This window comes from Alligator sinensis, unplaced genomic scaffold, assembly GCF_000455745.1.
Source record: "Alligator sinensis unplaced genomic scaffold, ASM45574v1 scaffold546_1, whole genome shotgun sequence".
NCBI lineage: Eukaryota > Metazoa > Chordata > Crocodylia > Alligatoridae > Alligator > Alligator sinensis.
In genome coordinates this window covers 2,480,805-2,491,555 of record NW_005842061.1, presented here as the reverse complement: position 1 = coordinate 2,491,555, position 10,751 = coordinate 2,480,805, and the positions used below count along the sequence as shown (strand labels likewise).

Below are 10,751 nucleotides of genomic sequence, written 5' to 3'. Positions count from 1 at the left end.
TTTAGCAGGGGTCCTATTCCTCCCTGGGTCTTCCTTTTACTCCCTATATATCTAAAAAACAATTTTTTGTTATCCTTTACTTGGGTTGCCATCCTCTGCTCCATGGCAGCTTTGGCCCGTCTAACTGCTTCCCTACAAGCGCGAGCAGAGGAGGGGTATTCATCTTTGGTGATCTCTCCCTGTTTCCACTTTTTATGTGCTCCCCTTTTGTCCTTTAGGCTGCCCTGGATTTCTCTGGTCAGCCAGGGAAGCCTCCTGGCCCCTTTCCCCCTTTTGCCTCGCTCGGGGATCATCTTGCTTTGTGCCCAAAGGCTCATTTCCTTAAGGCACAGCCACCCTTCTTGGGCTCCCATCACTTCAAAACTCCTACTCTGCAGTGCGTCCTTGACTAATCGCCTGAGTTCATTGAAATCAGCTTTCCTAAAGTCTAGCACTTTCACCCTACTAGTTACCTTACCCACTCGACGTCTTATTGTGAATTCTATTATTAGGTGATCACTGTCCCCCAGATGGCCACCGATCTGTAGGTCCCCAACCATGTCATCCCCCGTTGCCAATACCAGGTCCAGTAAGGCATTCCTCCTAGTGGGACCGTGTACCTCCTGTGTCAGGTGGCGGTCCTGTACACAGGTTAGAAACCTGCGTGAGTGGTGGGACTTTGCTGTCTGTGACTCCCAGCAGATGTCCGGGTAGTTTAGGTCCCCCATGACTACCGCCTCTTTAGCTTTTATGGTCTCCGAGAGTTGCCTCAGGAGCCCCGAATCCCTTTCTTCCCCTTGATGTGGGGGTCTGTAGCAGACCCCTACCACCAAATCCCTTTCTCCTTGCCCCCCATGTAGCCTAACCCACAATCCTTCTATTTTCTCATCCTTCGATTCCGTCTTGATGAGGGTTGACGTATATTGCTTACTGACATAGAGCGCAACCCCTCCCCCTTTCTTCCCCACCCTGTCCTTTCTGTACAATCTATAGCCCTCAATGTGTACTGCCCAGTTGTGGGATGAATTCCACCAGGTTTCCGTTAGCCCCACTAAGTCATAGGTGTTTAGTGCAAGCAACTGCATTTTGTACATATATGTTCATTTACTTCATTAAGTACAGTATAGGTCAAACAGGTAATTTGATTGGCTTGATTTTAATCTGTTTGTTGCATTAGCAGTAAACGAGCTAATAACTTTAACTTGTTATGTATTGACACACAGACGTACTTACATTTTTATGCTAATGTAAGTCCTTTGGAGTGAAGTGAGTTTGAAATTCTCGCAGATGTACTGATAATTTCCACTTCAGCAAATGCTCGTGATCTCTTAGAGTTCAATTACAAGCTCTCACTTTGTCACTTATTTAGATTTGAACCACTGTTCTGTAAATATCAAATATAATTTAAACTTGGCTACCCCTAGCAACATCATATCAAATGCTTTCTACCTCTAGCAAGCTCCTCAGTACAGAGTATTTAATCTTGAGTCTGATCTTGCACTAGTTTCAAATAGAGTTACCTCCAATTAACTAGTATAAGTAGGGACCTACTGATTTTACGATTTTCATGTAAACTGTGAACGTGGTAGGTCTCGTGCAACAAAAAGTGTGGGGACTGCAAAAAAGCTGGGAAGCAGCCAGCATGTGGGGGTAGAGGGCAGGAGCTAAACCAGAGGCAGGAAGCCATGTTATCCTGAAGCACAGGAGAGAGGGGGAGGGGGCAGAAATGGCAACTGGTGCTGTGCTCAGACTGCAAAAACAGGAGGCAGTCCCCTTAAATTAGGTAGATCCCTAAGTATAAGTGAATTAGAATTGGGTCTTATTGAATACCAGCCTATAAATCATGTTGCACTCTGGTGCTATACAAATAATAAGATGAAATCTATCAGAAATAATTATAACTGGAATTCTGGTATCTTGCTTACCTTTTTTATATCAACAATATGGCTATTGCTGTGATTGGCATTAGGGTGGTATAGAACCAATAGATTTTGGAATCTGTGTCACTTGGATAGTGCTACTGAGATCATTCTGTTACATTAAATCTTAATTATGTATTCTTACAGGATGCCCAAGTCCTGCATGGTGACATTCCACAAAAACAGAGAGAAATCACATTGAAAGGTTTTAGAAATGGTGTATTTGAAGTCCTTGTTGCAACCAATGTAGCTGCCCGGGGTTTAGATATCCCTGAAGTTGACCTGGTTGTACAAAGTTCACCGCCAACGGTAAGAGACAGAGGAGAAATTAATCAGTAATTTATCCTTATATGAAAGGGTAGCAACAACATCTCAGTATTCTATCTGTTTCAAAGGAATGATGTCCTCATTTATTGGTGATGTAAATTTGAGAGTCATCCTTGGAGTAGGTTTTTTTCCTGTTACAACAGATAAAGAATTTTCCTATTGAGCAACTGCATTTTGTACATTAATTAGGTTCCCCCCCCTTTTTTTTTATTCTGTATATTTTAAGACGTCCTCCAAAACTTTTTCTGTACTTTTTTACCTCATTTTGAAGTTTATCTGTTTTTCCAGTCCAGTTTCTAAATTGTTCGGTATGCATGGAGCCTTCATTCATTAAAGTCTATGATGTATCCAGGCTGCATCTGGGGTCATTCTCCCATTTTTGTTCTGCAAGGTCTTTTATTTCTTTTTTGTGGTTACCAAAACAGATGTTGTAAAAGTCACTTTAATTTCCAAATGGTCTGTAAGGAAACACTTCCTTTATGAAGACCTATTACACATAGATTACTTGTAGTAGGAAGAACAGCAGTTATTTTTCTGTGCTGCTAGGTTAGTTATATTGGTTTTTGCCACTACTTTTTTGGCCGATGCCGATCTGATTTCTGATACAGCTGTGTACAGCTGGTAAGTCCATTGTGGTGGAAGGAGGGGCAGGGGGCGCAGATCAAGGCTCCTGTGGTGAGGGTGGGAGTGGGGCAGGCACTGCCTGGGTGGGGTATGCGCTGGAGCCATGGCTCATCTGGGAGGGTGGGAGGGGGGTGGCTTCCCTAATTGCATGCACTCCAGGAGGGCATGGGAGGGGCATGTGCCTCTGGATCTGTGCAGGGCAGAGCAGGCTGCAGTTGTGGGCTGGGGCTGGGGTTGCACCAGGCTCTTCCCAGTGGGGGCTGGCCTGGGCTGTGCTTGGGGCAGGCGGCAGCAGCAGTGCTGGGAGGGAGCTACAGGGAGGGCTGCAGCCACCCCAAATTTCACCATTAGCCCCTGCTCTCGATGCCACCACTGCCTGCCCCAAGAGTAGCCTGGCCCAGCCCACAGCTGCAGGCTTTCTCCACCCCTGCCCCCCCGCCACAGATCTCAGGGCACATGCCTCCCCTGTGCTCTCTGGGGTGCATGCAGTGGCAGGAGCCACCCCCCTCACCCTGCGCCCCCCAGATAAGCCGCGGCTCTGTCCCGCTCCCTGTCCTGCCCCAGCTGGGCACCACCTGCCCCTTTCCCACTCCCTCCCTCACCGTGGGGGCCTTGATCTTCCCCCCCACACCCCTTCCCTCCCCTTCCACCACAACAGGCTTACCAGCTTCATGCAGCTCTTCAAGCTTGGGCTGTGCTCCTTGCTGCGTGTGCGCTCCGCTACGGCTGTGCGCATGCACAGGCAATTATCGGCCACATCAGGCCAATTTCCAATACACTCAATTTTCTTTATATTGGTGCCGATCTGATATTGGACTGATGTATCAGTGAACCTCTAGATGTTAGCTCTCCTTCACTTTTCAGAATGAATTCAAAGTTATAAGACAGTATAACTTTTTTCCTACATCTTTACAGGGCTCTGAACTTGAATTTAACCTGGGCCAGGCAATTATTTCGGGCGGAGGGCCACTTACTGAGTTTTGGCAAGCCATCGAGGGCCGCGTGACAGGCAGCCAGGGGCAGATATTAATTTTCTAAATTTTTGGGGGGCCCTGTGGGCCAGATAGAATGACCTGGTGGGCCGCATTTTGCCCACCCCTGGTTAAACCTCCTTTTTTTATGTTCTTAGCAAATTTAACCCTGTGGTCAAATGACAAGGGTTTTTTTTCATGTTTATTCTTATTTTTAAAGCATGTGGACTCATACATCCATCGGTCTGGGCGCACAGGTCGAGCTGGACGGAATGGGATTTGTATCTGTTTCTATCAGCGAAAGGAAGAAGATCAACTTAGACATGTAGAACAAAAAGCGGTTAGTTTTCTTGGGGTTTGTTTTCCTTAATTGAGTCACAGTGTCTGACATTACAACAGGCAGACAAGGTTCCTTGGGTTCTTGGATAGCTCACAGGATAAGTTTGCTTAAAACCATACAAATCCATTTTGGGAATACATGGGTCCTAAAATGTTAACATCGGTGTTTGAAAAGCTTTGATATATTGAGCTATACTATGCTTGGCAATTGTTTCTTTTTCATTCTGTTAAGTAACTCTGACTTTACTATCACTACTGTACATGAAACTTCATCGGTACTATTAGGTTCTATTGTTAAAGGTACTTAAGATTTTATGAATAATTAAGTTTAAAATGAAATATTTTAAAATCCTCTCCTACCTTACCTATCTACCAAGGCTTGCATTTGATGTTTTGAAATCCCTACAATGGCTACTTTTTCTGTTCTGTTCTATGTTTTTTTACTGTTGAAGGGTAAACATGGAATTTAATTTCTTTCTTTGTCTTTTTAGCATATATTGCACATCTTTCCAAGCATCTTTAATGTCTTGCTCTATGATCTATCAATCCATCAGTGTAAAATGGAAAAATATCTAAATCCTGGTATTAAAAGCCAAAGTTTTGAGCCAGATGTCATCCAAGAATTCTCTTTTTCCTCATAGTGTGCTTTCCATTTCTTTTGTTTTATTTTCAGTTTCATCCAGCATTTGAAAACTATTCTGCTGCTTATTGCTTGGTGTTTTGGCTAAGACCAGTGTAACAGCTCTTTAAATAATTAGTAATCCTTGTGTTGTGAGTTTGGACTCTGACAACATATCCAAGCTTTTTCCTTGCTATCATCTTTGGTATAACTATGCAGACTAGGCTGCAAGTTAGCAAAGATCCCAACATCATTTTTTTTATATTTCAGATGAAATAAAAGTTATTTCTAGTTAAATAAATCCCGAACAGAAGATTTTCCTACTCAGCACTTGAAGTGGAATAGAAGCATGTAAAGCCAGACTTGACTGTGGTTTAGACCATTGAGTACCATAGAGAAAAAAAGACCTTGATCTGTAATTCATGGTTTCTTCTCAATTTCAGGGAATAATATTTAAGCGTATAGGTGTTCCTACTCCAACAGACATCATTAAAGCTTCCAGTAAAGATGCTGTCAGGTATGTTTGCTATCTGCTCATCATTCTAAGATGTTTTGAACTTGTTAAGCAGCAATGCTGTTGTTAATGTGGACTAAGGGTCAGCTCTGGTTATGTACCAATGTGCCTCTGTGCTTTCCTGCATGGACCAGTAGATTCTAATAAGATAATGGCAATGAACGTCTGTATGCCAGAGACCCTCGTGCAGTGAAACTCTCCTTCAAAACACATTTTGTTCGAAGTGTTTTTAATTTATTACAAAACAAATTTAAATATCTGTAACAGAGAATTACTACCAGGCAGGTGATACTGTTTTAAGCAGAAGTAAGAGTGCACCCCTCTCACAGGTGTGTGTTGTATTTCACTTGCCACATGCTAAGTTAGGGTCTTTGTTAAGATTTCCATGTTGACTTTGTGCTGCTTCAGTCCTAACTCGATACACATCTGACCCTTACTTGATGGAAATTGCTTCTAGCTGGCATTTATTCTAATGCTTCTCTTGCAGCAGATTTGTATTTCCTGTGCTAAGACTATGTGGATTGGTTCCTGTATATCACCTTTATGCCCGAGAAGTGCTTCACAAGTCCATGTCAAATATGATGTGACCTTTGCCGTAAAACTATCCAAGACCTCCTAACTTGAGCACTGTTAGTTGAGCATAGACTTGAGTCTCCCATTTCTGCTAATACTTTTTTATAGTGATAGCGCAGTGTAGATCAGTGGTGCTCATCTGGCCCACAGGGCCAGTCCACAGGTCAGATCAGGCCCCGTGTATCAGCACTGGGCCCCATGCCACCTCCACTCAGTCCTACTTGGACCTGTGCTGCTCTGCCCCAACTGGCCCCACTCAGCACCAGGGCCAGGTTCTCCAGCCCCTGGGGCTCACTCTGGGTCCAGAAATTTGATAGTAGGGGAATGACAGTTAGCTGCCACTGCTCCCTCACACCAAATTTTCGGATCATGGGAGAGCCCCCACAGCCAGATAAAATGGCTCCGGCCTGCAGGCCAGGGGTTGTGTGTGCTTGGTCTAGTCCAGTGGGGGCTAACCTTTTTATCAGGCAGGCTGCAAATTAGCTCCATGCTATCCCCAAGTGCCACTCTGATCCCCTTCCCCTGCCTAATCTCCTCTGTCTTCTGCTCTATCTGCTGCCATGTTGCATGTTCCTTCCCTGGCCTGCTGCAAGCCATATGTAGAGACTTTTCTTGCCATTTGCAGTGCTTGGCCACTTTTGGTCTAAACCAGGGACAGGCAGTTATTTCGGGCAGAGGGCTGCTTACTGAGTTTTGGCAAGGCATCGAGGGCTGCATGAGAGGCAGCTAGGGGCAGATAAATATTAACTTTCTAAATTTTTTAGGGGCCCCATGGGCCAGATAGAATGGCCTGGCAGGCCCCATCCAGCCTGCAGCCCAACATTTTGTCCACCCCTAGTCTAAACAGATTACTGGGTCCTTACTAAGCAATGCTTGTTGTTATTCAGAGCGAGGTGATCCAGCTTCTGAGCACCTGGGGTGCTATATGCCCTCGGTTGCATGCTGCAGGGGCCACATTATTGGTGTTCCCCTGGCTGCACCATGCTCTGCGTACTACACCTTGTGTCCCATGCTGTAATTGACCCTGCTCCTCATAGAGGCCCCACATTTCCCAAGGCTGCTCAGTCATGGGCTGCACTACCCCACCCCCAGAGCAGGGGCAGGCAGCTGAAGTTAGAGGGGGAGCCTGGAGACTCCAGCAGCAGCTATAGTCAGGGGAGCAGTACCCAGGCCAGGAGGCCCGGGACTTCAGGTTAACCTCTCAGGGGCACTAGCTGCAGCACATGGACTGTCAATTGGAGGGCCTTGATCGGAGAAACAAAGCATTTTCTGCCCATGCAGCGGTTCCCAATCTGTGGTATGGGTACCACCAGTGGTATGCAAACAACCTGTCAGTGGTGCACATTAACAGATGTATTATAATTCCTTTATATGACAAAACATTTGCTGGTGGTATTTAATGTTGTATTGTTTTAAATTGGTGTTGCACAATCTGTCAGAGTTTGGGAACAGCTGTGCTAATACAAGCACAGTTAAAAGTGATTGATAAGTGGCACCCATGTTTTTTAATTTGGTCTGATAGTATTTACTTGTTTTGCATCAAGAAGAGATTTTGCTAGTCTATTATGATTTTAAAATATTTGTTCGTTATGAAATTTGGGAGGGCTGGCTTAGTACAAGAGGTCTTGACTTGAGTGTTGTGACTATTCTCTAGGGCTATGCAAAATTTTTCCGGCTGTTTCATTTCAACTCGTTTCAAGCTCGAAACAGCAAAATCAAAACAAAGGGCTTCGAAACAGCCTCGAACTGAGGGCAGTCAAAACGTTTCGAGTTTCGAAACTTAAGCAGGGCTTGCCTGCAGGAAAACAGAAAGTACGGAGAGGGAGGGGGAAGAGTGGGGAAGGATTGCTCTCATATTGACTGTAGGTGGCCAGTGACTGTGGTCCTTCCCTGAGATCCCTTCCAATCCCAGTACTCTGGGGGATGGATGGAGAAACAGCATAAAAAGCAGCATTGTTTGAACTGGCCTGCTTTCTGTCACTCATGTCACAAGTTTTGCGTGTCAGCAGCCTGAGGTGCAGTTTCCCAGAAACCCTGGTACCTATCTTCTTGAAACCTGGCAGGCTTCGTGGCCTCAGCAGGGGCTAGCATGTCTGCACACACTCGACACAAGTTTTGCTTTCAAGAATTTGAGATGCAGTTTCCCAGAAATCCCTGCATCTATCTCCTTGAAACTTGGCAGGCTTCATGGCCCCAGAAGGAGCTACCATTCTTGCAAGTTCTGTCTGAATCAGGCAACAACTGACAAAGTTATAGGCAGTTTCATGGTTCCCCATTATAGCCTATGGGTGAAACGTTGAAACAGTTTCGACGGAACAGTGGTTTCGAAACTAAACGAAACTCGAAACAAAACACTGTCCCATCGAAACGGAAGTCAAAACGAAAAGGTGCTGTTTTGCTGTTTTGCACAGCCCTACTATTCTGCCCTTCCCACATCACCAAGTAGGAGGAGAAGTTTGTTACCAAGGTATAGGTTGAGAACAGCTTGTGTGGTGAGGTACCAGGCTGGAGATGTAAATTTAAGCCTTCTGTTTTGGTCTTGCACCCTTTGCCAGTTGCATCTACTAGTGCAGGGGTCAGAAACCCCCGGGCACGTGTGCCGAGCATGGCACGCAAGGCCACTTTGCTTGGGGCACCACCGCCAGCTTGGGCTTTAAGCAGCTGCTGCCAGCAACAAGAGCCCACGCTGCAAGCCCTGCTGCAAGCAGACGAGGCTCCGTGGGCCGGCTGCAGCTGGGAAGCTGCAAACAGCTGCTCCAGGCTCTGGCATGTCGGCACTCCGGCACCTTTCAAGGTAGACATTGTGGTTTTTTCGGCGCTCTGGCCAAAAAACGTTGCCTACCCCTGTACTAGTGCATTCAAACAGCCTGCTCTAGGAGTAGGAAGCACCTTATCTTACTTCTCTCTCAGTAACATTGTGAGTAACAAAAGTGCATTGATAAAGCCTGAACAATTACCTGTGTATTCTGGTTGATGGTGAATGCAGGAGACTTTTTTTGCGGGGGAAAGAGGGGCATGTGCAGAAGATAATATAAGGCATTCCTTAGCTGAGTAATTCAAGGGTGCTGTGGGGTACCATGCAATCATAGGTCTGTAAACATGATTCACAAGGTAATCCCGAAGATTTCATATAGGAATCCACAGTGTCAAAAACATTCTGACCTGTTGTGGTCTGTCTGAGTTCTTTGCAACAGAAAAATTGCTGTAATATTTTTCCATAGTCAAAAAAACAAGTGAAAAGTAAGAGCTGGCATTTTCCAAGGTTTGCCTTGAATCTAATGGGGAGCCTTGATCTGAAAAAGGTTGAGGACTTCAGACTTAGCTCAGAATTGCAAGGCAAAGGCTTCCTAGTGCCAAGGGCACTACTTCTAAGCTTTGAGTAAGTTTTTGTTTGGACAAATTGCTTAATATTTTAAAAGTAGCTAGGGTGCTTGTGACAAACTGTAGAAACCTCATTGTCAGAGCATGGATATTTGGCATTTTTGTCAGTATGCCTGAGTTGGGTGCCTAGTAAGTGAAGCACCGACAATAACTAGACACCTCTGAAAATCTTGCTCTTAATTCTTAAATTAGTCTCTAAAGTTTATGAAATATCTTGTGAACAATTGAATCTCCTAATGTTAGCCTTTTGTGTATTGACCTATCACGCTTTTGCTGTCAACACTCAGGTTTTTGGATTCTGTTCCTCCTTCTGCCATCAACTATTTCACACAGTCAGCTGAGAAGCTCATAGAGGAAAAGGGGGCAGTCAGGGCCTTGGCTGCAGCATTAGCTCACATCTCTGGGGCTACTTCCATTGAACAGCGATCCTTGATCTCCTCGGATGTGGTAAATAACGTTACGTAGTACTTCTGTGTTCAAAAAACTGTATAAACAAATCCTTATAACAACTAGAGAGGGTTTGTGTAGTAAATGGTAAGCAGTGTGACATATATTAATAAGCATCACAAGGGCTAGCACCCTTTGCCTCTCTCTATCTGAAACGGGCCCAAACCAACGTTCTCTGGCACTATTTGGGTATAGAGAGCTGATGAAGTAAGCTTGAATGCACACAAACTTGTGCTGTATATGTGTCTGTCTTAGTCTGTAAGGTGCGTATCTGCTCTACCTTCTATAGAGGTTATCTCTGTTCCCCTTAACTAGGTACTGCCAAGCTGCTAACCCAGTCCAAACAGAGCATCCTCCATTGCTTTTAATAGCTATTCCCAACTTTCCATCCAATACTATAGAAAACAGTAATAGTGTCATGGAAATTATATTGAAGTTTCTTGTGCTAGTGGGGTTCTATTTGTTGCAGACTTAGTCTGTCTCCTAATAAACTGTGCTAAATATCAACATCTTTTAAGAAAAGGAAAAAGTGAGTGGAGGTATCTGATTCCAGGGAAAACCTTCCTCAGTTTATTGTTGGATGGTAATCAGTAGAGGTGCACCAATACATCGGTCCGATGTTGGATCAGCACCAGTATAAAGAAAATTGAGTGCATCAGAAATTGGTCTGATGTGGGTGATTTAATTTGGCTGATAAATGCGCATGCATGTGCACAGCTGCAGTGCAGCATGCAGGCAGTGAGAAGCACAGCCCGGCAGCTTGGAAAGCTGTGTGCAGCTGGTAAGTCTGTTGTGGTGGAACGGGAAGTGGGAGGGAAGGAGCATGGTGGGGGTGGAGATCAAGGCCCTCATGGGGAGGGAGGGAGTGGAGCTGGGGCAGGTGCTGCCCAGCTGGGACAGGGTGAAGGGTGGATCTGTGGCTCATCTGGGGGCAGGGGTGGCTCCTGTTGCTACACACACCCTGGAAGGGCATTTGTGGGGGGGGGTTTGACCCTGGGTCTGTGTGGGGTGCTAGCAGAGTGGGCTGCAGCTGGGGCTGCACCAGGTTCTTTCTGGTG

The 10,751-nt window shown here is 45.4% G+C and overlaps 1 protein-coding gene across 1 annotated transcript in view; it reads left to right on the top strand.

Moving 5' to 3' along the window:
• The window catches only part of DDX21 (DExD-box helicase 21), a gene marked incomplete at its 5' end in the record, with an annotated part of 24,687 nt that overhangs the window by 10,848 nt on the left and 3,088 nt on the right, over nucleotides 1-10,751 (top strand). Inside the window, 4 exons of the mRNA XM_025203569.1 lie at nucleotides 2,046-2,207; nucleotides 4,041-4,160; nucleotides 5,222-5,295; nucleotides 9,534-9,693. Of these exons, the coding sequence (XP_025059354.1) occupies nucleotides 2,046-2,207; nucleotides 4,041-4,160; nucleotides 5,222-5,295; nucleotides 9,534-9,693 (516 nt within the window). The remainder of the gene's footprint in view (nucleotides 1-2,045; nucleotides 2,208-4,040; nucleotides 4,161-5,221; nucleotides 5,296-9,533; nucleotides 9,694-10,751) is intronic.